Below are 18,160 nucleotides of genomic sequence, written 5' to 3' on the forward strand. Positions count from 1 at the left end.
ACTTCAACCCCCAGAATTCCATCCAGCTATGCTGGTTGGGGAATTCTGGGAGTTGAAGTCCACACCTCTTCAAGTCACCAAGGTTAAGAAACACTGCCTTATGGAATATTAAATTTGCTTAGATTCAGCTTTCTGTTTTTCCTGACATTTTGTAGCCATATGCCTGAGCTGTGTACCAAGCAGAGGATTTACAGAGGGACTGTGAGCTGCCTGGGTCACCTCCCCCACAATGAATCAACAGGATTGCCAGATCTTGTGTGTAGAGAATCCCCTGCAAATTAGTCCCTGAAGTTATTCTGCTTATAAATTCCCCACTACTGTACAACATAAAAGCACCAAAATTCTAAACCCTACTAGATAATATTCTCTCCATGACTGCGGGATATTTGGATCTTTATCCTTTATCCAGAATAGCAAAAACCTCTTTATCCATATGCCCTGCTATAGGTATCCCAAAATGAACTGAGAAAAGCCTATGGTTGCCATGGAAGCCATACATTGCTGAGCTGCTTCTGTTAAGGAATGCTGAAATTCCCTGACATGATAAAAATCCTTTAATACTCTAAAAAGTTTCTTAAACATGACATAACGTATATATAACCAGAATGAGCCGTCTTTTTTGTATTTGAGCTTAATAAATGATAGCTTAGGTTTCAGCAGTACAGTTCACATAGCCTTGCGGTTGGGTTTTCAGTGAATGGGTGGTACGTATTCAAACTTTTCCATTTTTCATTCTAAGTTTCAAATCTTCTCAAGGAGCTCTTTTCAGCACTGAACTGCTATTACAGTAATAGGACATAAACCAGATTTGGAATCAGAGTACCAATGATTTTCCTGCTGCATAAATATAAATCTATCTCCTTTTAAATTTAAACTAGTTACTTGAAATGCCTGGTCCAACAAAGGACAAACAGTTGTTTCCTCTCTAATTTCAAATAGTAAATATTTTCCTGGGGATGACAGAGTTTACGGACTCCTCGCATCCTGGACATAAATTGTTTCAACTCCTACCCTCAAAACAACGCTATAGAGCACTGCACACCAGAACAACTAGACACAAGAATAGTTTTTTCCCGAATGCCATCACTCTGCTAAACAAATAATTCCCTCAACACTGTCAAACTATTTACTAAGTCTGCACTACTATTAATCTTCTCATCATTCCTATCACCCATCTCCTTCCACTTATGACTGTATGACTGTAACCTTGTTGCTGGTATCCTTACAATTTATATTGACTGTTTCCTAACATGATTTGATTGCTTATTTGTATATGACTATCATTAAGTGTTGTACCTTATGATTCTTGTTGAATGTATCTTTTCTTTTATGTACCCTGAGAGCGTATGCACCAGAGACAAATTCCTTGTGTGTCCAATCACACTTGCCCAATAAAGAATTCTATGCTATGCTATGCTATGCTATGCTATGCTATGCTATGCTATGCTATGCTATGCTATGCTATGCTATGCTATGCTATGCTATGCTATGCTATTCTATGCTATGCTATGCTATGCTATGCTATGCTATCCTATCCTATCCTATCCTATCCTATTCAAATTGCATTGAACTAGCTCCAGGACTGTCAGCCTCAGATGGAAGAATTATTTCCATCCTCATGGGGCCAATGTTCCCTTAAATGAATTAAGATGATTTTCATCAATTCTCCCACATACTTTGAAGACAGTCTTCTGCTCTCTGTTAATTACTGAAGAGCTCTGTAGTAACATGCAGGAAATAATGCAAGGGTCTGCAAAGAGAAAAAGAGGGAGGGGAGAGGGAGGGAGGGAGGGAAATTGGCAAAGATCTCCCCCCCTCCCTTTCCACCAACAGGAATGGGGAATGTGGAAGTCTGTTTTGCAGGGTGGGGGGAGGAAAGCATGATCTAATTCGTTACCACTTTGTTTGACATAGTTGTATTTTCCCTGTGGAGTGATAACATCTAATAATCATTCCTGAGAGCTGCATCCTTACTGGATTAATGTATTTGCAACCAGGTATAGAGCAGCAAATAGAAAATTGGGGTGAGAAGGGTGAATACTTTTTTTTTTTTTTTTGCTTTAATTTATATGCCGCCCTTCTCTGGAGACTCAGGGCGGCTTACAATGTGTTAAGCAATAGCCTTCATACTTTTGTATATTTATACAAAGTCAGCTTATTGCCCCTACAATCTGGGTCCTCATTTCACCTACCTTTGAAAGGATGGAAGGCTGAGTCAACCTTGAGCCTGGTAAGATTTGAACTTGCAGTAATTGCAAGCAGCAGATGTTAATAACAGTGCTTTAGTCCACTGTACTACAGGCTCTTCATACTGGACCCCAACCATGAAGCATGTGGGAGAATAGAAGCTGATCAAATATCTTAGCTAGTCTAGTCTATTTGTCAGAGGGATAGTTTCTATTTTTGAATACTTTTCCCTATTCTGCCCTTATATTTTGATAAGTTGAGACATTGTTATTGTGATTTGCCAGCATTGCCATTTTTCCTATTTCCATTCCTTCCCCAGATGCATCCCCAGAAATAAAATCTCTTAGCAGATGCATATGTAGATAAAACTATGTGCTTGAAGACCAAGTTGTTGTGCAATAGACAGTCTGCCTTTCTACAAGCCTACACCTACTGAGAATATTTTGAACTAGAAGTAACAACTATTTTTAGTATATCTTTCCCAAAGAAATTGTGATGGTTTTTAAAAATAATGGAGGACAGAGTGCTGTGCAATAATTGCATATAACATCTGACTGGGAAGAACTTTCAAAGATATGTGAAAAACAGGAGTGCTGAAATCCAGGTTGGACTTCAAGCTGGGTAGATGTCTAAGGCTTCTTTCAACAGAATGAACAAGAGGACCTCTAAGTGTTCAAGGTTGCCTTTTCATCTGCAAAAACTAATACACATCCTTCTCTGAATAAGAGGGTTCATGGAACAGAAGTCAATTGAAACAGATGCTAAACAACTATTGAATTGTATATTCAAAAGCAAAGCATTTGGTTGAGAGAAGGTTCCTTATAAATCTGTATTTGGCTGAGAGAAGGTTCCTTATAAATCTGTATTTTCAAAGGGTATGACAAGTTTGTCATCAAATTCAATAGGGAAAGAAAGACTGCATCTTAAAATCCTTAAAGGGTAGAAAAATATAATTGTTATAAAATTTGAGATGCCAAGAGAGAAGATGGACCTTTAACACATCCTTTATTTTAAGAAAAGTTTATAAGTCTAGGATATGACCAGGACATGACAATATGCAATATGCAATATGCAAACACTTCCACAAGGTCTTGCAACATAGTTAGATGAATCCCATAAACTCTACTGCTCTCAACTTTTACAGATTTTGAACTGATAATTGGCAAATACGACTGACAGAGACCTTGTATAAGGAAGTCTGCTTGATTTTGGCAGATTGTTGACAGAAACAGATTCCTGTGAGTTTCCTCTACTAAAGGCAATCATATACTAAGAAGTGTGTTAGAAGCATGGCAATTTCTCAAGTATTTGTTATCAAAATAATCAAATTATCACATTTTTCTACTATCTTATCTGTAACTTAACATGTGTCAATTCTGCAGGGGAGAGTGAACAACAATATATAACATGTACCCTTTTCATCAGTTCCCAGTTCACTTTGTTGATGATAGAGGGCTTCTGTATTGGCCATTTACTTTTTTACTTTACTTTTACTTTTATTTGATTTGTATACCGCCCTACTCCCGAAGGACTCAGGGCGGTGAACAGCCAACAATAAAATACATACATACAAAATTTACAAAATTTATTTATAAACTAATAACTGTTGACATTCTTATAACATTCTTCATAACATTCTCTAGATTTTCATGGAAGCCACCTATTATTTTGAACAGTGGCCCCCAACCTTTTGGGCACTAGGGACCGGATCTGTGGAGAGAGTTTTTATGTGGACCGGAGGAGGCACAGTTTTGCAAGCTGCCTGCATCCTGCAGATGGGGCTTCGCTTGTTTGCGTGACCCGATTTCTGGGACATGAGGCTCGGTGCCTGTCCGTGGACAAGGGGTTGGAGACCCCTGATTTTGAACATTTGTGCTAATTATATCACTGCATATCACCCGTTTGTATTTGTCATGATTATAACATTATCTATATAAAGATATTCAAGTTCCATTGGTCTGTTTCATGGTAACTTTGCAATATACGAAGAATGTGGCTAGTAATATTTTGGGAATTCTAAACACCAACTGATAAAGTTTTGGCTTATAATTACACCAGATGGGGTTGAAAAGAAAAAAGTATGGATAATTGATGTGGCAAAACAAGGAGATAATAGAAGATAAGGAATTGGAAAAGATCACAAAACATCAAGATTTGAAAATCAGATTGAAAGATTATAGCATAAATCAGCCATTGTGATCCTAGGGGTTATCAAAATGCTGGGTGCATACCAAAAAATCTTGAATGGCAGTTAGAAAATCTGTCCACTGACAACATTTTCATTTATTATTTACAAAAGATCACACTGCTTCCACACATATACTATGTTGATCCATCACAACATCTTAGCTTGGGAAGAATTTATGTATATGAAGGCCAGCACTAGCTAAAGAACTGACAGCTGGAATTTCACACAACACACACATACACACATATACATATATAAAATAGCAATGGCACGACAAAGTAGCAACAAGATCTGAAAATAGGAATAGAATAACTAGGGCAAAAGAATGCAAATGTAGAAGCAATAGTAATAGGTGCCTTGTATGCAATCCCAAAACATCTGGAGCACCACTTGAACACATAATAAGCATTGATGAAATCACCATCGATCAATTGCAAAATGCAGTTTTACTTGGAACTGCTTACATCCTGCAATAATATCTTTAGTATTACTACAACATCTGTTTATTCTAGGCCCTCAGGAAGGACTCACTAGGTGAGCAAAAATCCAATCTAAACATCTGGCTGATTTTACAGCCAACCATGATAATAATATGCTCCATAAAGTTCCAAATTACAATCTCCATGGATTTTTTAATTCACATTGTATTATTACCACACTATTTTACCCATTCTCATCAAAACTGCCCCATCTCTCTTAAACTAGTGGGGGTCTAAATGGGAAATAGTATAGCTGTCCATGTGATTTTGTGAGTGTGGCATAGAAGCTAAGTTCAAAATCTTGATTTCAGAAATGCCTTGCTATCTGAATCATAATTTTTCAACAATGTTTTCTGAGTTTGGAATGCTGTTTTAGATTCTTCTAAAAGGCACCCAATGTTCCTTTTGACATTCACCCAAGAGGTGTCCTTCCTTTCCCTAGTTTCTGTTACAAGAGCTGGGCTGTTATGTTCAGGCTCCATTTTCTGGAAAAGAAAGTGGGCCTGACAAACGGGATTTTGATAGGCTGCACCCAATGTAGGATTTGGGCAGTGGGGTTCACACGGCTTCTTGTCAGGTCATTTTTGGCTCTCAGGAATATGAAGTGATTTAGTAATAGAGACAAAAATATTCCCAAAAATTGTAGGAATGGGGTTTCTTGGTCATTTAGAGAAGCAAATTCTGCAAAGGCAGGCTAGATGCAATTTGGAGTGCTTTTCCTCTCACTATGCCTCCCAATAGTTTCTTCAAATGACCTAGTTCTCCAGGCTGGAGTGATGATCTATTATCCAGCTGTGAAATACAGGGAGGGGGCCAGCTGCATAAGAGCTGTGATCACAGGTACTGTTCGTTTTAAACCACAACTGCTGTAATATGAGGGTGTGGAGACATTTGCTAGAGTAGATTCAAAGTGCTACTCGGCAAAGGGAGTGATAAAAGGATCTTTCTAATTAAAATGCCTTTGTGTGCTTTTCCCTTTCCTCCTAATGTTTCTCTATCATCATCCCACCAGCCTGTTCTTATCAGATTGTAATACTGTTATATTATTTCATATTAATGTGCAAAGTAGCTATTTATGCCAATCTCAGCTCTCTGGAAAGAGGGTAAGAGATAGATAAGTACATGGTGCATGTAGTTAATGGTAGGTTATGAGCATAACAGTAGATTATGAGAGTACCATGAACAGCCAAGAAAACCAACACATTATTGAACAAATCAACCCAGAGTTCTCACTTGAAGCACAAATGACCAAGGTCAATTTATCCTACTTCAGACACATTATGTAAGGACCTAGTTCTCTTGAGAAGGCTATAATACATGAGTGTTAAACTTGTGGGATTATGTTGCCATCAAGTGACGTATCGCAACATTTTTTCCCTGGGCATGGAGTGGGCATGGCCTGTGTGTGATGCATCCAGCCCACGGGATGGGTTGGGATGGGATGGGTTGGGTTGGCCGCCAGTGTGACACCGCTGCTACAATACTATGAAAGGTAGAAGGAGAGAGAAGAAGACAATCAGCAGCAAGGTGGATGAAGTCACAGTAGCAATGCGCACACCATTGGAAGAGCTGAAAGACCAGGTGAGGGACAAATTGCCATGGAGAGAATCTATCTATGTAGTTGCTTTGGCACTGATACAGACAAAATTGACACTGGCTTGATGGCACACAATTAACCAAACTGTTCAGACCCCAAATGTCAATCTGCTCTGCCATTTTTTCCAATAAGGGACAGCCAACTGCTTGTAGAAAGCAAAAAGAAGGAGAAGGAGAAGGAGAAGGAGAATAAAGAACAAGTTATGAGGTTCACAGCCATCTCCCAATACCTGATGTTTAAAAATATCCTACACATGAATGCAGACCTTCCATTTAACTCTGTGCTTTGTTAATTTACCTGATGATTCATGTAATACATTAAGACATACTGAGTTTGGTTTTGATGTGTGAATTTAAATTATTCTAGTTCAAATAAATAATGGGTAAATAAACTATCAGTTAGTGTGTTGTATGAACTCTTTTATAGGTAGTTTAAGTCTTGAAGTGAATGTAAAATTAAGGTAGGGTTCGACTGAAATCCAAAACCAAAGCAAAAGAAAGTTAGAGGAGCTACACTCAAGATTTTAAAGGTCGTTTAGCGAAACTATGCTTTTTCTTTTTCTGCAAAGTGCGTTCTTTCATATTTAATATTTCCATATGTTTAATCATGCTTTCTACCAATCTAGCTGGGAACAGTGATTTGTTTGATTGATCTGTAATGTCCTGGATATAGTCCTGATTTACTTCTTATTGTAATTAATAATGTAATTATTGTCCTTCCTTCTTTAACATATGGTTATACTTTAACAGTATGGAAACCATCCAGTTTAATTTTCAGAAGATAATGTGAAGCTAGAACTCTTTATTTGGCCAGATCTCTCTCTCTCTCTCTCTCTCTCTCTCTCTCTCTCTCTCTCTCTCTCTCTCTCTCTCTCTCTCACACACACACACACACACACACACACACACACACACACACACACACACACAGTGTGTGCTAATGTTTTACTTCTGTTAATAAAAACCTATTTAGCAAGGTCTCTGAATCCAAACACTGTTCAAAGTCTACTACTATTCATACAGATGACCGCAAAAGTTTATTTGTACAACAACAGCAGCAGGAATGAAACTTCTGGCAAGATTTGCAGAATCAATACGACTCAAGGCCTCTTTCTGTGATGTCATCATTGTGCCAGATCCTATAATCTACATCATGGGTGTCAAACTCGAGTACATCATGTGACATATTGTGATGTATCACAATGTTTTGTGCCTTTGCGGAGCCAGGGTGCGCATGGCCTGCATGTGACACATCCAGCCCACAGGCCGCCAGTTTGACAGGCCTGATCTACAGAGTAAAATGTGAAGAATCACCTGCATGTTTGTTGATCATACTTGGCATTATTTGGGGAAGTTGCACTGTCTGATCTGGGCTGAACTTTTCTAGTAACTATTCCTTCCAAGTTTGATTTTCTTTAGTGTTGAAAAAGGTGCTAGTTATGGAAATATGTCTCGGAACAGATATAAAGAAACGGGTTAAAAGAGCTTTTGATTTTCATTTTTTAATACAATGACAACTTTGAATAAAGAAATAAAAAATCAAGCACTACTAAACTGTCCTAAGTTTAGTCACTTTAGTAACCAAAAGAAAATATCTATGGATATTATGTGCTTTCAAACATTTTGTATTTCACACTGTTACTAATGGCTGTGGGGTCAAAAGGCTTCTGTTTGATATGAAGAAAAGGACTAGGGCTGACATGATAGCAGTCTTCCAATATCTAAGGGGCTGCCATGAAGAAGAGGGAGTCAGCCTATTCTCTAAAGCACCTGAAGGCAGGACAAGAAGCAACAGATGGAAACTAATCAAAGAGAGATCCAACCTAGAATTAAGGAAAAATTTCCTGGCAGTTAGAACAATTGATCAGTGGAATGGATTGCCTTCAAAGTTGGGGGTGCTCCATCATCGGAGGCTTTAAAGAAGAGATTGGACAATCATTTGTCTGAAATGTTTAGGGTTTCCTGGTCTCTAGCAGAGGGTTGGACTAGAAGGCCTCCAAGGTCCCTCCCAACTCGGTTAATAATGTGGAAAGCTTTACAAGCTTGCCTTTCTTGTAGAAAATTCACTGGCACCCTGTCGATATGCTTAAATTTCTATCTGTATCTCAGTGCTTATTGCAAGACATTTGTACACCCAATTAAAACACAACACCCCATTACTACCGTCTTTTATATATCACGAAGCAGTCTTCCACAGCCAGCTATCTTTATTAGACTTCAATAACAAGAATTCTTATGAATGATAGAAGTCCAACTTCAGCATATCTAGAAGGCACCGGCTTAGGAGAAGCTCATAGATAAATTACTGGTTCAAGCACTGCAAATATAAGCAGTATTCCCTTGAAAACAAAGGTAAGGTGATTTATACGTGGATTACACTGATCAACAGCTCAATGCATTTTTGGAAGCTATGGTAATCTCTCTGCTGAGTTGGCTCCTATCCTTGGTGTTCTTCCTGCTTCGATGTAATTGCTTCTATACTCACTGTAGCCCAAAGACATTATTAAAATATTTGTAACAGGAGGTAATTACTGAATTTTCAGTTTGAGAAATATCATTCTAATTTTTTTTAAAAAAATGTTGTAAACTTTATATGTGAGAATGAGGATGCATAACATCCTCTTCAGGATTCGTCAGGAAAAGTTCAACAAAAACCCAGCTCCCTCTGATTTTCTAAAGAAAGGTTGGCAGGCAAATTCTTGTTACTGAATTTATTCCAAAGTATTTATGCTGCTGAAGAAAATCAAGAGCCAAAACCCATTCTTTGAAATTAGTGTTCACCCCCATCTCTTCTGACTGGGTAGAACACAAGGATAAACAAACTGCATTGGATTTAATTAAACAAGTAATTCCTAAACAAGTTTAGCCATCTAAAACCCATTAGAAAAGCAGTTAGACATAGCTAAAGTCAAGAGCTCCCATGAATACAATGCAAGTAGAAAAATTACAATTAAAACTTTTCAGTTTTTAAAATTATAACTTCTCTCAAGCTAGAGATGATTGTTTAAAAACAGATATTTTTTCTTTAACTATCCAACAGTTATTTAAAAGTTACTTGATGAGACAACAATTTTTCACATATTTTCATTATCTAACTGCAGAGTTTTAAACAAATAATTGCAAGCTACATGGTCACTGAAGTATGGAATTAAGTTTGGAGTTTACCTCAGAGCAATTAACCTTATATCTTCTTCCAAAACATTACTTTGTTAAGATTATCTGGTCTGAAATATACTTAATATTCTTGTAAAAGAGACATGAAGAAAGGAAAACATGAAAATTGCTACACAGCTAAATACAGTGGTACCTCGGTACTCATAGTTAATTGGTTCATGGAGACATGATGAGTATCAAAACAATGAGTACCAAACAAATTTTTCCCATACAGAATAATGTAGTGAGTCACAAGGCAATTGACACCAACAAGTTATAGCTTGTGTGTTGAGTAACAAACAAACAAACGATGAATACTGGGGCAAAATTTTCATGTCAGAATGCATTGAGTACCAAATTCGATCAGTTTCAAAGTAGCTGAATACCAAGGTATTCTTGCCCAGTACCACCTCAACATATTGGATCAACACATTCTCTGCTAAAGGCAATCTTGTTTTTTTAAAAAAACAATACAAAACTCTTATATGTATTAATCCAGAAACAATTTCTGCCTTCCTGTGTTTGCCCTCCTTCCCTCAAGGTTTCTTCTCTGTTCAGCATAGCAACACTATCTATTTGCCCACATGATGGGCAAATGTTTTTTGGAGATGGAATTCCTGCCTTTTAGGTATTATGGATTTAATAGCAATTTTTCACTGATAATTAGTCTCAGACTTCTCTCTCTTTCTCTTCCCCCACCCCATTCATTACATAGTTGAACTTGGATTGTTAATCATCCACTATATATTGCTTTTTTCATACGTTATCTTCAGTTATCATATGTACATATCCACATAATATACAGCCAGTGTGGAACGGCATATTATTCTGAAATGGCTAACTGCAAAAACCTACTCTTATGATTGATAAAATGGTTGTTGTGAGAAGCATACATATTTTAATTCCTTGGGATTTTATTCTTCAGCTATTGTTGACTCTTATTTCGAACAACCGTATTTGGAATTGGGATTAGCTAAACTTCTCTGTTTGAACAAAGATAAGGTTTATTATTCACAGTAGCATTTCTGTAGCAGCCTTCAGACCACTGCCAAATCTTATTTATTTATTTATTTATTTATTAGTTCAATTTATATGCCGCCTTTCTATGAAAACTCAGGGCGGCTTACAATGCATTTAAAAACCATTATAAAAACATTTAAAAATTAAAACATTAAAACCCATTCACACCATTCATGGCCGGATCTCACAAGATCGCAACAGCGAGATCAATGGCCCCAGGCCTGCCGGAAAAGCCAAGTCTTCACTGCTTTTCGGAAGGCAAATAGGGTGGGGGTGGTCCGGACCTCAGGAGGCAGCCACAGAGAAGGCCCTCCCCCGCGGGCCCACCAGCCGGCATTGTTTAGCTGACGGGACCTGGAGGAGACCAACTCTGTGGGATCTTACAGGTCGCTGGGAGCTATATGGCAGAAGGCGGTCTCGAAGATAACCTGGCCCTGAGCCATGTAGGGCTTTAAAGGTAATAACCAACACCTTGAATTGTGCCCGGAGACCAATAGGGAGCCAGTGCAGCTCACGGAGAATTGGTGTAATGTGGGTGCACATCTAGATGCACCCATGATAGCTCGCACGGCTGCATTCTGGACCAACTGTAGTCTCCGAACACTTTTCAAGGGTAGCCCCATGTAGAGCGTGTTGCAATAATCTAACCATGAGGTGACAAGGGCATGAGTGACTGTGAGGAGAGCCTTATCCCATTTTCTTCTCACAACAAGCCTGTGAGGTAAATCTAATGATAAAACAAATTGTGGTTCAAATTGTGGTGAGCAGGAAGTTGAACAAAAGGCCAAAATATTGATCTTATTTCGTCATGTTGTTCCTACATTCCCCCCCACCCCCGGAAGCAGAATATTCTTTTGAATACTTCATACTTTCTTCAGTACTGAAATCTGGTTAGCAACTGTTTTCTTGTTGGCACCAAGAGCCAGAGATAGTGTGGCTAACTTTCAAAATTATTTTTAGTGTGTTTGCGTGTGTGTGTTTGTGTGTGTGTGAGGTAAAGGTAAAGATACCATTGAGCTGCTTGACTCCTATGGGTGTGTGTGTGTGAGGGAAGATTTATTTTTAAAAATGTCTAATTTGTATTTCAGAAATCTAAACGAAGGGCAGCTTATTCAGATTCAGTTTTTCATCTTTCCCTCCCACCTTTCCCTGCTTATCCGTCATGCTTAGATCTGGTGAGCAAAATCCAAACAGCATTTATCTTTCCAGGCTACTCTGGAGCCCTGCTTGGAAATTAATTTCAGCATGGCTTGCAAGCTGTAAGAAACAGGGTAATCTCTGGTGTTTTTCTATGTACTGGCTTCTTTGCTTCTCCTGGAGTGATTCTATCATTTTCCCTCCTGCCTGCCCTTGACATCCTTCACTGAGTAATGACTTTGCAGTCACTGTGTACATGCACAGAATGAATTCAGGGCAAGTCCTTCATAACTGTGCACTGTAATCTATCCATATATTCTATTGTGTTGGCTTGGCTTGGCAGACAAATCATGTCACTGATGCCACAGACATTTGCCAGGTGTTTTTTTGTAATCAAGATATTTTTTAGCTGCTGGAATGGATACTTATTCCAATCCAAATATTCTTTATATCAGTTTTCAGGTGGGAGCGGGTGGGGAGGGGAGATAAGTAGGAGCCAGATTGAGGTACAAAGTCTTGTTCAAGAGAAGGAACAAAAGAGAAGGAACAAAAACCAAAGGCAATTAGGGATTTGAATACAGATATTCATCTCTGCATGAGTCCCAGTGAGGTTTTGTTTTATTGATGCACAAATAGCTCGGTTTGTCTAATGTATCTACACGTGGTCAGAATTGAATTGGGCCATATATGGGCAAAGCTTAATACACATCACAAAGAAATAAATAAACTTCTTCTGAGCTATAATTGGCACTTTCCAGAACAAACTAGGTGCGTGTACTTGATGAAATAACTTTGCTCTTCTTCCCCTTCTCCAAATGAGCTTATGTTTCACATCAAGGTAGCAAAATTGAATGGCAATAGTGGTACAGGCAGAATATTGGCATGCATATTTGCATATGTAAAGGGTTGACACACATGTACTACCCCAGTCATTTGCAGAAAAAATGTTTGTGTATGTATATGTGTTTGTGTGTGTATGTTAATGCAAGAGACTTCTGTGAGGGCAAAAATAATTCAGAAAAGCAAAGAGATTTCTGATGCCCTGCGGACATTTTTCTTGACATCTTCTTTCCCATACAAAGGGAAAACAGAAAAGTCTGAAAACAGAAAGACAGGTTTCCTACTTCTGTTGTGTTCTTTCCACTATTCATTTAGAATATAAATGTCTGTCTGGCTGGGGAATTATGGGAGTTTTAAGTCCACAAGTTTTAAAGTTGCTCAGGTTGGACACCCCTGATTTAGAAACTTGAAACTGAATTGATGGCCATGTTAACAGGACAGCAAACTTCATCCTCTCCTATTGTTCAAGACACATAGCAAAGAAGTAATCTGAATAAATGCTTTGCTTATACCCATCTCCAGAGAGCATTTTATTTAGTTTGTTTTATTCATTCTCCTCTCTCTTTAACTTCAGCCTGTCATGCCATAGAGTGAAGCTGATCTGCCAGTTCCATTTTGTATAATCTGTGTTGATCTTTGGTTCAGTGGAAACCAAATATTTGACAGAAATATAGAAATCAGAAATCTGTTACTTTATGGATCAAAAGATAATCATGGGACATTGTCATGTTCTATGAAATAAAAAAGTCAGATAACTGTACAAGTTATCTTTGTAATTTTTCTGTGATTATGAGGTATATCTCTGTGTAAGAAGGCTAATTTTGTTCCAGCTTCCTAAAATTGATATTTGATAAAGAAAGGTATCACATAACATTCTGGATCTTTATACTATAATAAGTTTTGGTTTTTTGACCCAGTTGAATGGGTACTTCTACCTGGTAAATACATTGTCAGCTTCTGTGTATGTGTGTGTGTATATGTGTGTGTGTGTATGTTTTTGTAGATTTTTGTAGTTTTTCATGTATACACTTTCATATATACACATACATACATATATATATATACATACATATATGTTTATGCAGCTATGTATAGCTAAGTACATCTCCAAATAACAATAAAATGATTCTTATGAAAAGAATCATTTACACAATCAGAGATTATTGGGGCACATAGAAGATAAATGTAAAAATGTACAGTTTCGTACATTCAAGTCAAGAAAAACAAATGGAAACGTGATCTGAAATTTAGGGCCATACCAAGGGAAAAGTTATGCCCTTGCATGATCTTCATCATTCAACATGGGGGAATTAAAATTAAAATCACCACAAAATTATCCTGATAGATTATTTACCCCAATTTCCTACTCAAGAATAAAATAAGAAAAGTTCCATTCAATTGAAAAAAAGTCATTTGGTGTAAATTCAAGAGGTTCATTAGTAGGTATATGGGCTGTTGGTTCCTTTTCTGAGTATTCTGATCAGCTGCTTAAAGTTTGAGGGATACCCTGGAATACATGTGCCTTACCTTGCCTTGGTTAAGATTGGAAATCTTAGCACTATCACAAGGGATGCTCAATATGTTTTGTGGAACGAATACAAGAAGCGTTTAAAAAGGGATAGGTCTCCTCCCCCCTACCCCAAAGAACATGTTTTAAAATAATTGCGAATGAAACATCTTGGGTTTAAGTTAAATTCCTTAGATTTTTTCCCCAGAAAACAGAAGATCTGTAAGAAAATGAATTCTTCCAGTCCCGCCCCCCTCCGAAAGGATCTGAAAGCATATGTAAAGATGCGACTGACAATCCTGTGTTGTCCCAATGGGACAATGGGGTGTGCATTAAACAGCTTTCAAACAATTAGTTCTTGGAAAATTTCTGAAAAACAAAACCAGTATAATTTTCAACAGAAAAGCTGATGGGAAACTTTAAGAAAAACTGGGAAGATACCACCATAGTACATGTGTGGATGTCCTCATTGCTGCAAAATGCAAAATTTTCTCTACTCTCTAGTCAAATTGGATGTTCTTGGATTGCAAGGTATTCCCCCCCCCCAGAACTCTGAGAAGTTGCTATAAACTGACCTAACAGTTTATTGGAGAATATGCTTGTTAAAAATGAAAGAATCTTACTTCTTTTTGAATGTCAGTTTACATAGTCTCTAAGTTAAACTTTGTATAACAGCTGAAAGCTACGGCTGGAGTTCCTAAGGTTTATTTAAATTTAAAATTGGGAATTGGGGGGGGGGGGCTTGGATTAAATTGGAGCAATAACATTGGAAATGTGCTTTTCCTGTCCAAATCCTACTCCACCAAACCAAACCTAATTTATAGTTGGGAATGGTTTCAAGTCCAGATCAGTTCAGTGACTATTTCTTTCAAGCCTGGTTTTTATCTCTTTGCATAAGTCTTTTTACCGTGATTTAGAAAGGAAAAAAACCCCTCCTTTTACCAATGTAAAAAGAGCCCCTTCCACACATCTCCAAAAGAGTCTGCAGGAGTTAACATGAAACAAGGTCAGATTTTGAAATAATTCTCAAGGTAATTTTGACAGTTGTATACAGGATTCTATAAAGGGTTATTTGTAGTGTGTGAAGCCCAGTAAAATCCCTAGGATCAGGTAGGCTATAGAAAAATAAATTAAGTCTGGAGAATTATCCTACTCATAGGCCACCTCAGTTTAAACTAGCTTTCTATTTCACTTATCTGGTGCCATATAAATACCCAGGCTACATTCACACATCGCAGTAATCCATGGTTTGAATCATGATTTTTTTTTAAAAAGCAAGCCTTGCAACATGCAAAGTCAGAAATCATGGTTTTCAAGCCACAAAGGCTGGGTTTGTACTCCGAACTATGCCAAAGCGAAACAAGCCACATTATTGCTCAGTGCCATGTGTAAACTTAGTCACCAGGCTTCCTTCTTAAGATTCCTATTACCCTCCCCACCCACTGCCCTCTGGCAATTTTGCCAAGAGCTTTCCAGCAGAGTGAAGCATCCAATTATCCTTTACCTGTCACCCTTTGCCTCCTTTACACCAACCCCCTGGCTATTAACCTTCACGGCAGACTCAAGAGACAACTTCAGCCTCATATTTTACATTGATACAGCCACCCAGCTGAGGAGCAGATGGTGCCGACAAGCTTCAGCAGCCCTGTTTGGATTTATCTTGGCTCATAAGTTGCAGTGTTTCACCCAGGAGTATGATGTATATCTTTTTCTATCAGCAAAGAGCTAAGCCAAAACCATCCCTTCCTGCTAAATCCCCCAGTTGTACACAGAGAATGAGATGACCTTTCTGGCTGAAATATCGATTGCCACCAACTAAGCTACACAGAGCGTATTTTCCCCTCTCTTTGCTACTCAAACTGTTGAAAATCAAAATGCAAAGCAATAATTCCCAATCACAGCTAATCCGCCGAAGGAAACAGTTACTAGCTTCCCACTCTGTCCCTTGAACCAGAATTTGGCATCTTGTGGTCATTGTAAATACCTGATCAGAATGGAGACCCCAACATCCTCGCAGTTCACATAGACTCTGTTCCACGTCTCTTGAATCACCTTCCTTTCGGGATCTGACAGCTCTTCGCTTCTTTCCCATCTCTCAATCTCCATTTCTCCTTGGACTTTCTCCATGAAAAACAGGCAGCAAAATCTTCCAAGGAAGCCAAGAGATTAAAAAGATGTGTGAGTCTGGTGGGTTTTGTGTGTGTGTGTGTGTGTGTGTATGTGTGTGTGTGTGTGTGTCCGTCCAGCAAGAAGAGATAAGGTATTCTGTTGGGTTGTGATGGGGTGGCTGATACAGCCCTTGCCTTCTTCCCTGGGTCTGAGTGGCTTCCTATATAGACAGACCGAGATATGTAATAGAGGTAATTAGGGAGGGAGATGGTGTGTGATCAGATTTCAGATCTTCTAGAGCAGTCCATTGCTGTGGTTTCCTTCAGCTCAGCATGTGTGTGTCTGCATGACTCGGAAGAGAAACTGGCAAAAAGTAGAATATTCAAAGGCACTGCAAGACCAGCCTCTTTACCAATGTGAGAATGTGAGCTCACTTTTCGCTCCCCTCCCCTCCCTCCTCCTCCTCCTTCTCCTGTGTGTGCATTTGTGGGTGAGTGAGTGAGAGGGAGAGAGGGGAAAAATGAGTGTCAAAAGCTCCTGCTTTGACTGTTTTATGCCTTGTGTGCTTTCTCTGTTTTCTGCATCTGCAAATGGCTTGGAGAAAATGCAGCATCTGAAGTGAGCAGTTAAACTTATCCCAACAGCTGGCTTAGCTGAGATGATCTTTTTTATGGCTTCCCACCCCCCAACATCTGCTTAGATTGTTTTTATCAACAGCAGCAAAAAAAAAAAATCCTTATCTCTCAGGGTCCCCCCCCCCCCGCTTTTATTTTTGAGGGAGGGAGAACTGGGAGAAAAAAGACACTCTTGAATCAATGTTTATCTTTTGCACCATCTGAATTATATCTTTCCACTGAAGGAATGTTTCTAATTATACAAGGCTTGGGTTTCGTGTTTTTTTTTTACTTCCTTCTTATCTGTGAATCAGATATTAGAGGAATAATCTGGTTGAAAGCACTTGTGAAAGAACCGTATTAGTTTATAAACTCTCCTTTGGGTTTTTAGATTGGAGATAAGATAGCTTTTTTTCAGTCAAGAATAAAAGAATAGATTAGAAGCAAATATTGCTGCTTTGTGGGAATACTAGTAGGTTTTTGGCTGGCTCAATGTGTTTGTTATTTCAACTTGGATTAAAAATACTGCCATTTAATTCATTTCTCTCTCTCTCCCTCCCTCCCTCCCTCTCTTTCTCTCCTTTTTCTGTAAGCACATACAGACCTAATTTAGCCTTCCAAGAATTGATGCCTTCTAGGTTTTGGGATTATAACTCTCAGAACTCCATGCCAGCATTACCAAAACTTGCTTTTGGCTAGGACCAACAAATAAATTCTGTATTTATAAATGCTAGGCTATAGTAATTTGTTACTGTCCTGGCCAAATCATTTGGGAATGGTGGTGGACCCCTAAACTAGATCAAAAGGAGTTGGAAAATGTTGATCCTGCCCAAGAATTCCACCACTTCAGCAGATGCTACCTTTGAAACTTACTTTCAAAAGAAATAATGTTCTGGATCAGAGCCATTGTGTCAAGCTGGGAAGGAACAACAGTTGCTTAGTTGGAATCAAGCCCTTATAAAATTAATTTCCGCAATCAGCTTCCTGCTGGACAGCTCCCCTTGTAACCTGAAAGTAATTATTTTTGACTCCTAGGGCTGCTCCTGGCTAAGTGTCTAGGCAGCAAGAGTGACAACAACAACATACGTTGTTCTTTAAAGAGAACAGGCATGGGTGAACCATCTCCTTCCAAACTGCAGACATGATTATTCCAAAGAAGCACCAATATTTCTCATCAGTACTCTGTCAAGTTCTGCTTGTTCTTATCCTCCTTGGAAGTCATTGAAATGTCTACCCATGCCAAAACACAAATCCTACGGTATTACTGTGAAAACTACAAGAAAGTTTACCTCAATGGACATTATGTGCTGCTATATTTAAATGAAGTATG

The 18,160-nt window shown here is 38.5% G+C and overlaps 1 protein-coding gene across 1 annotated transcript in view; it reads right to left on the minus strand.

Moving 5' to 3' along the window:
• Nucleotides 1-16,855, minus strand: part of CYGB (cytoglobin) — a 66,307-nt gene extending 49,452 nt beyond the window's left edge. The window contains exon 1 of the mRNA XM_034408567.3: nt 16,092-16,855. Within this exon, the coding sequence (XP_034264458.1) occupies nt 16,092-16,234 (143 nt within the window). The 5' untranslated portion in view covers nt 16,235-16,855. The remainder of the gene's footprint in view (nt 1-16,091) is intronic.
• Between the last annotated feature and the right edge of the window lie 1,305 nt (nt 16,856-18,160).

Source organism: Pantherophis guttatus, chromosome 2, assembly GCF_059756535.1.
Source record: "Pantherophis guttatus breed Tessera chromosome 2, ASM5975653v1, whole genome shotgun sequence".
Taxonomy (NCBI): domain Eukaryota; kingdom Metazoa; phylum Chordata; class Lepidosauria; order Squamata; family Colubridae; genus Pantherophis; species Pantherophis guttatus.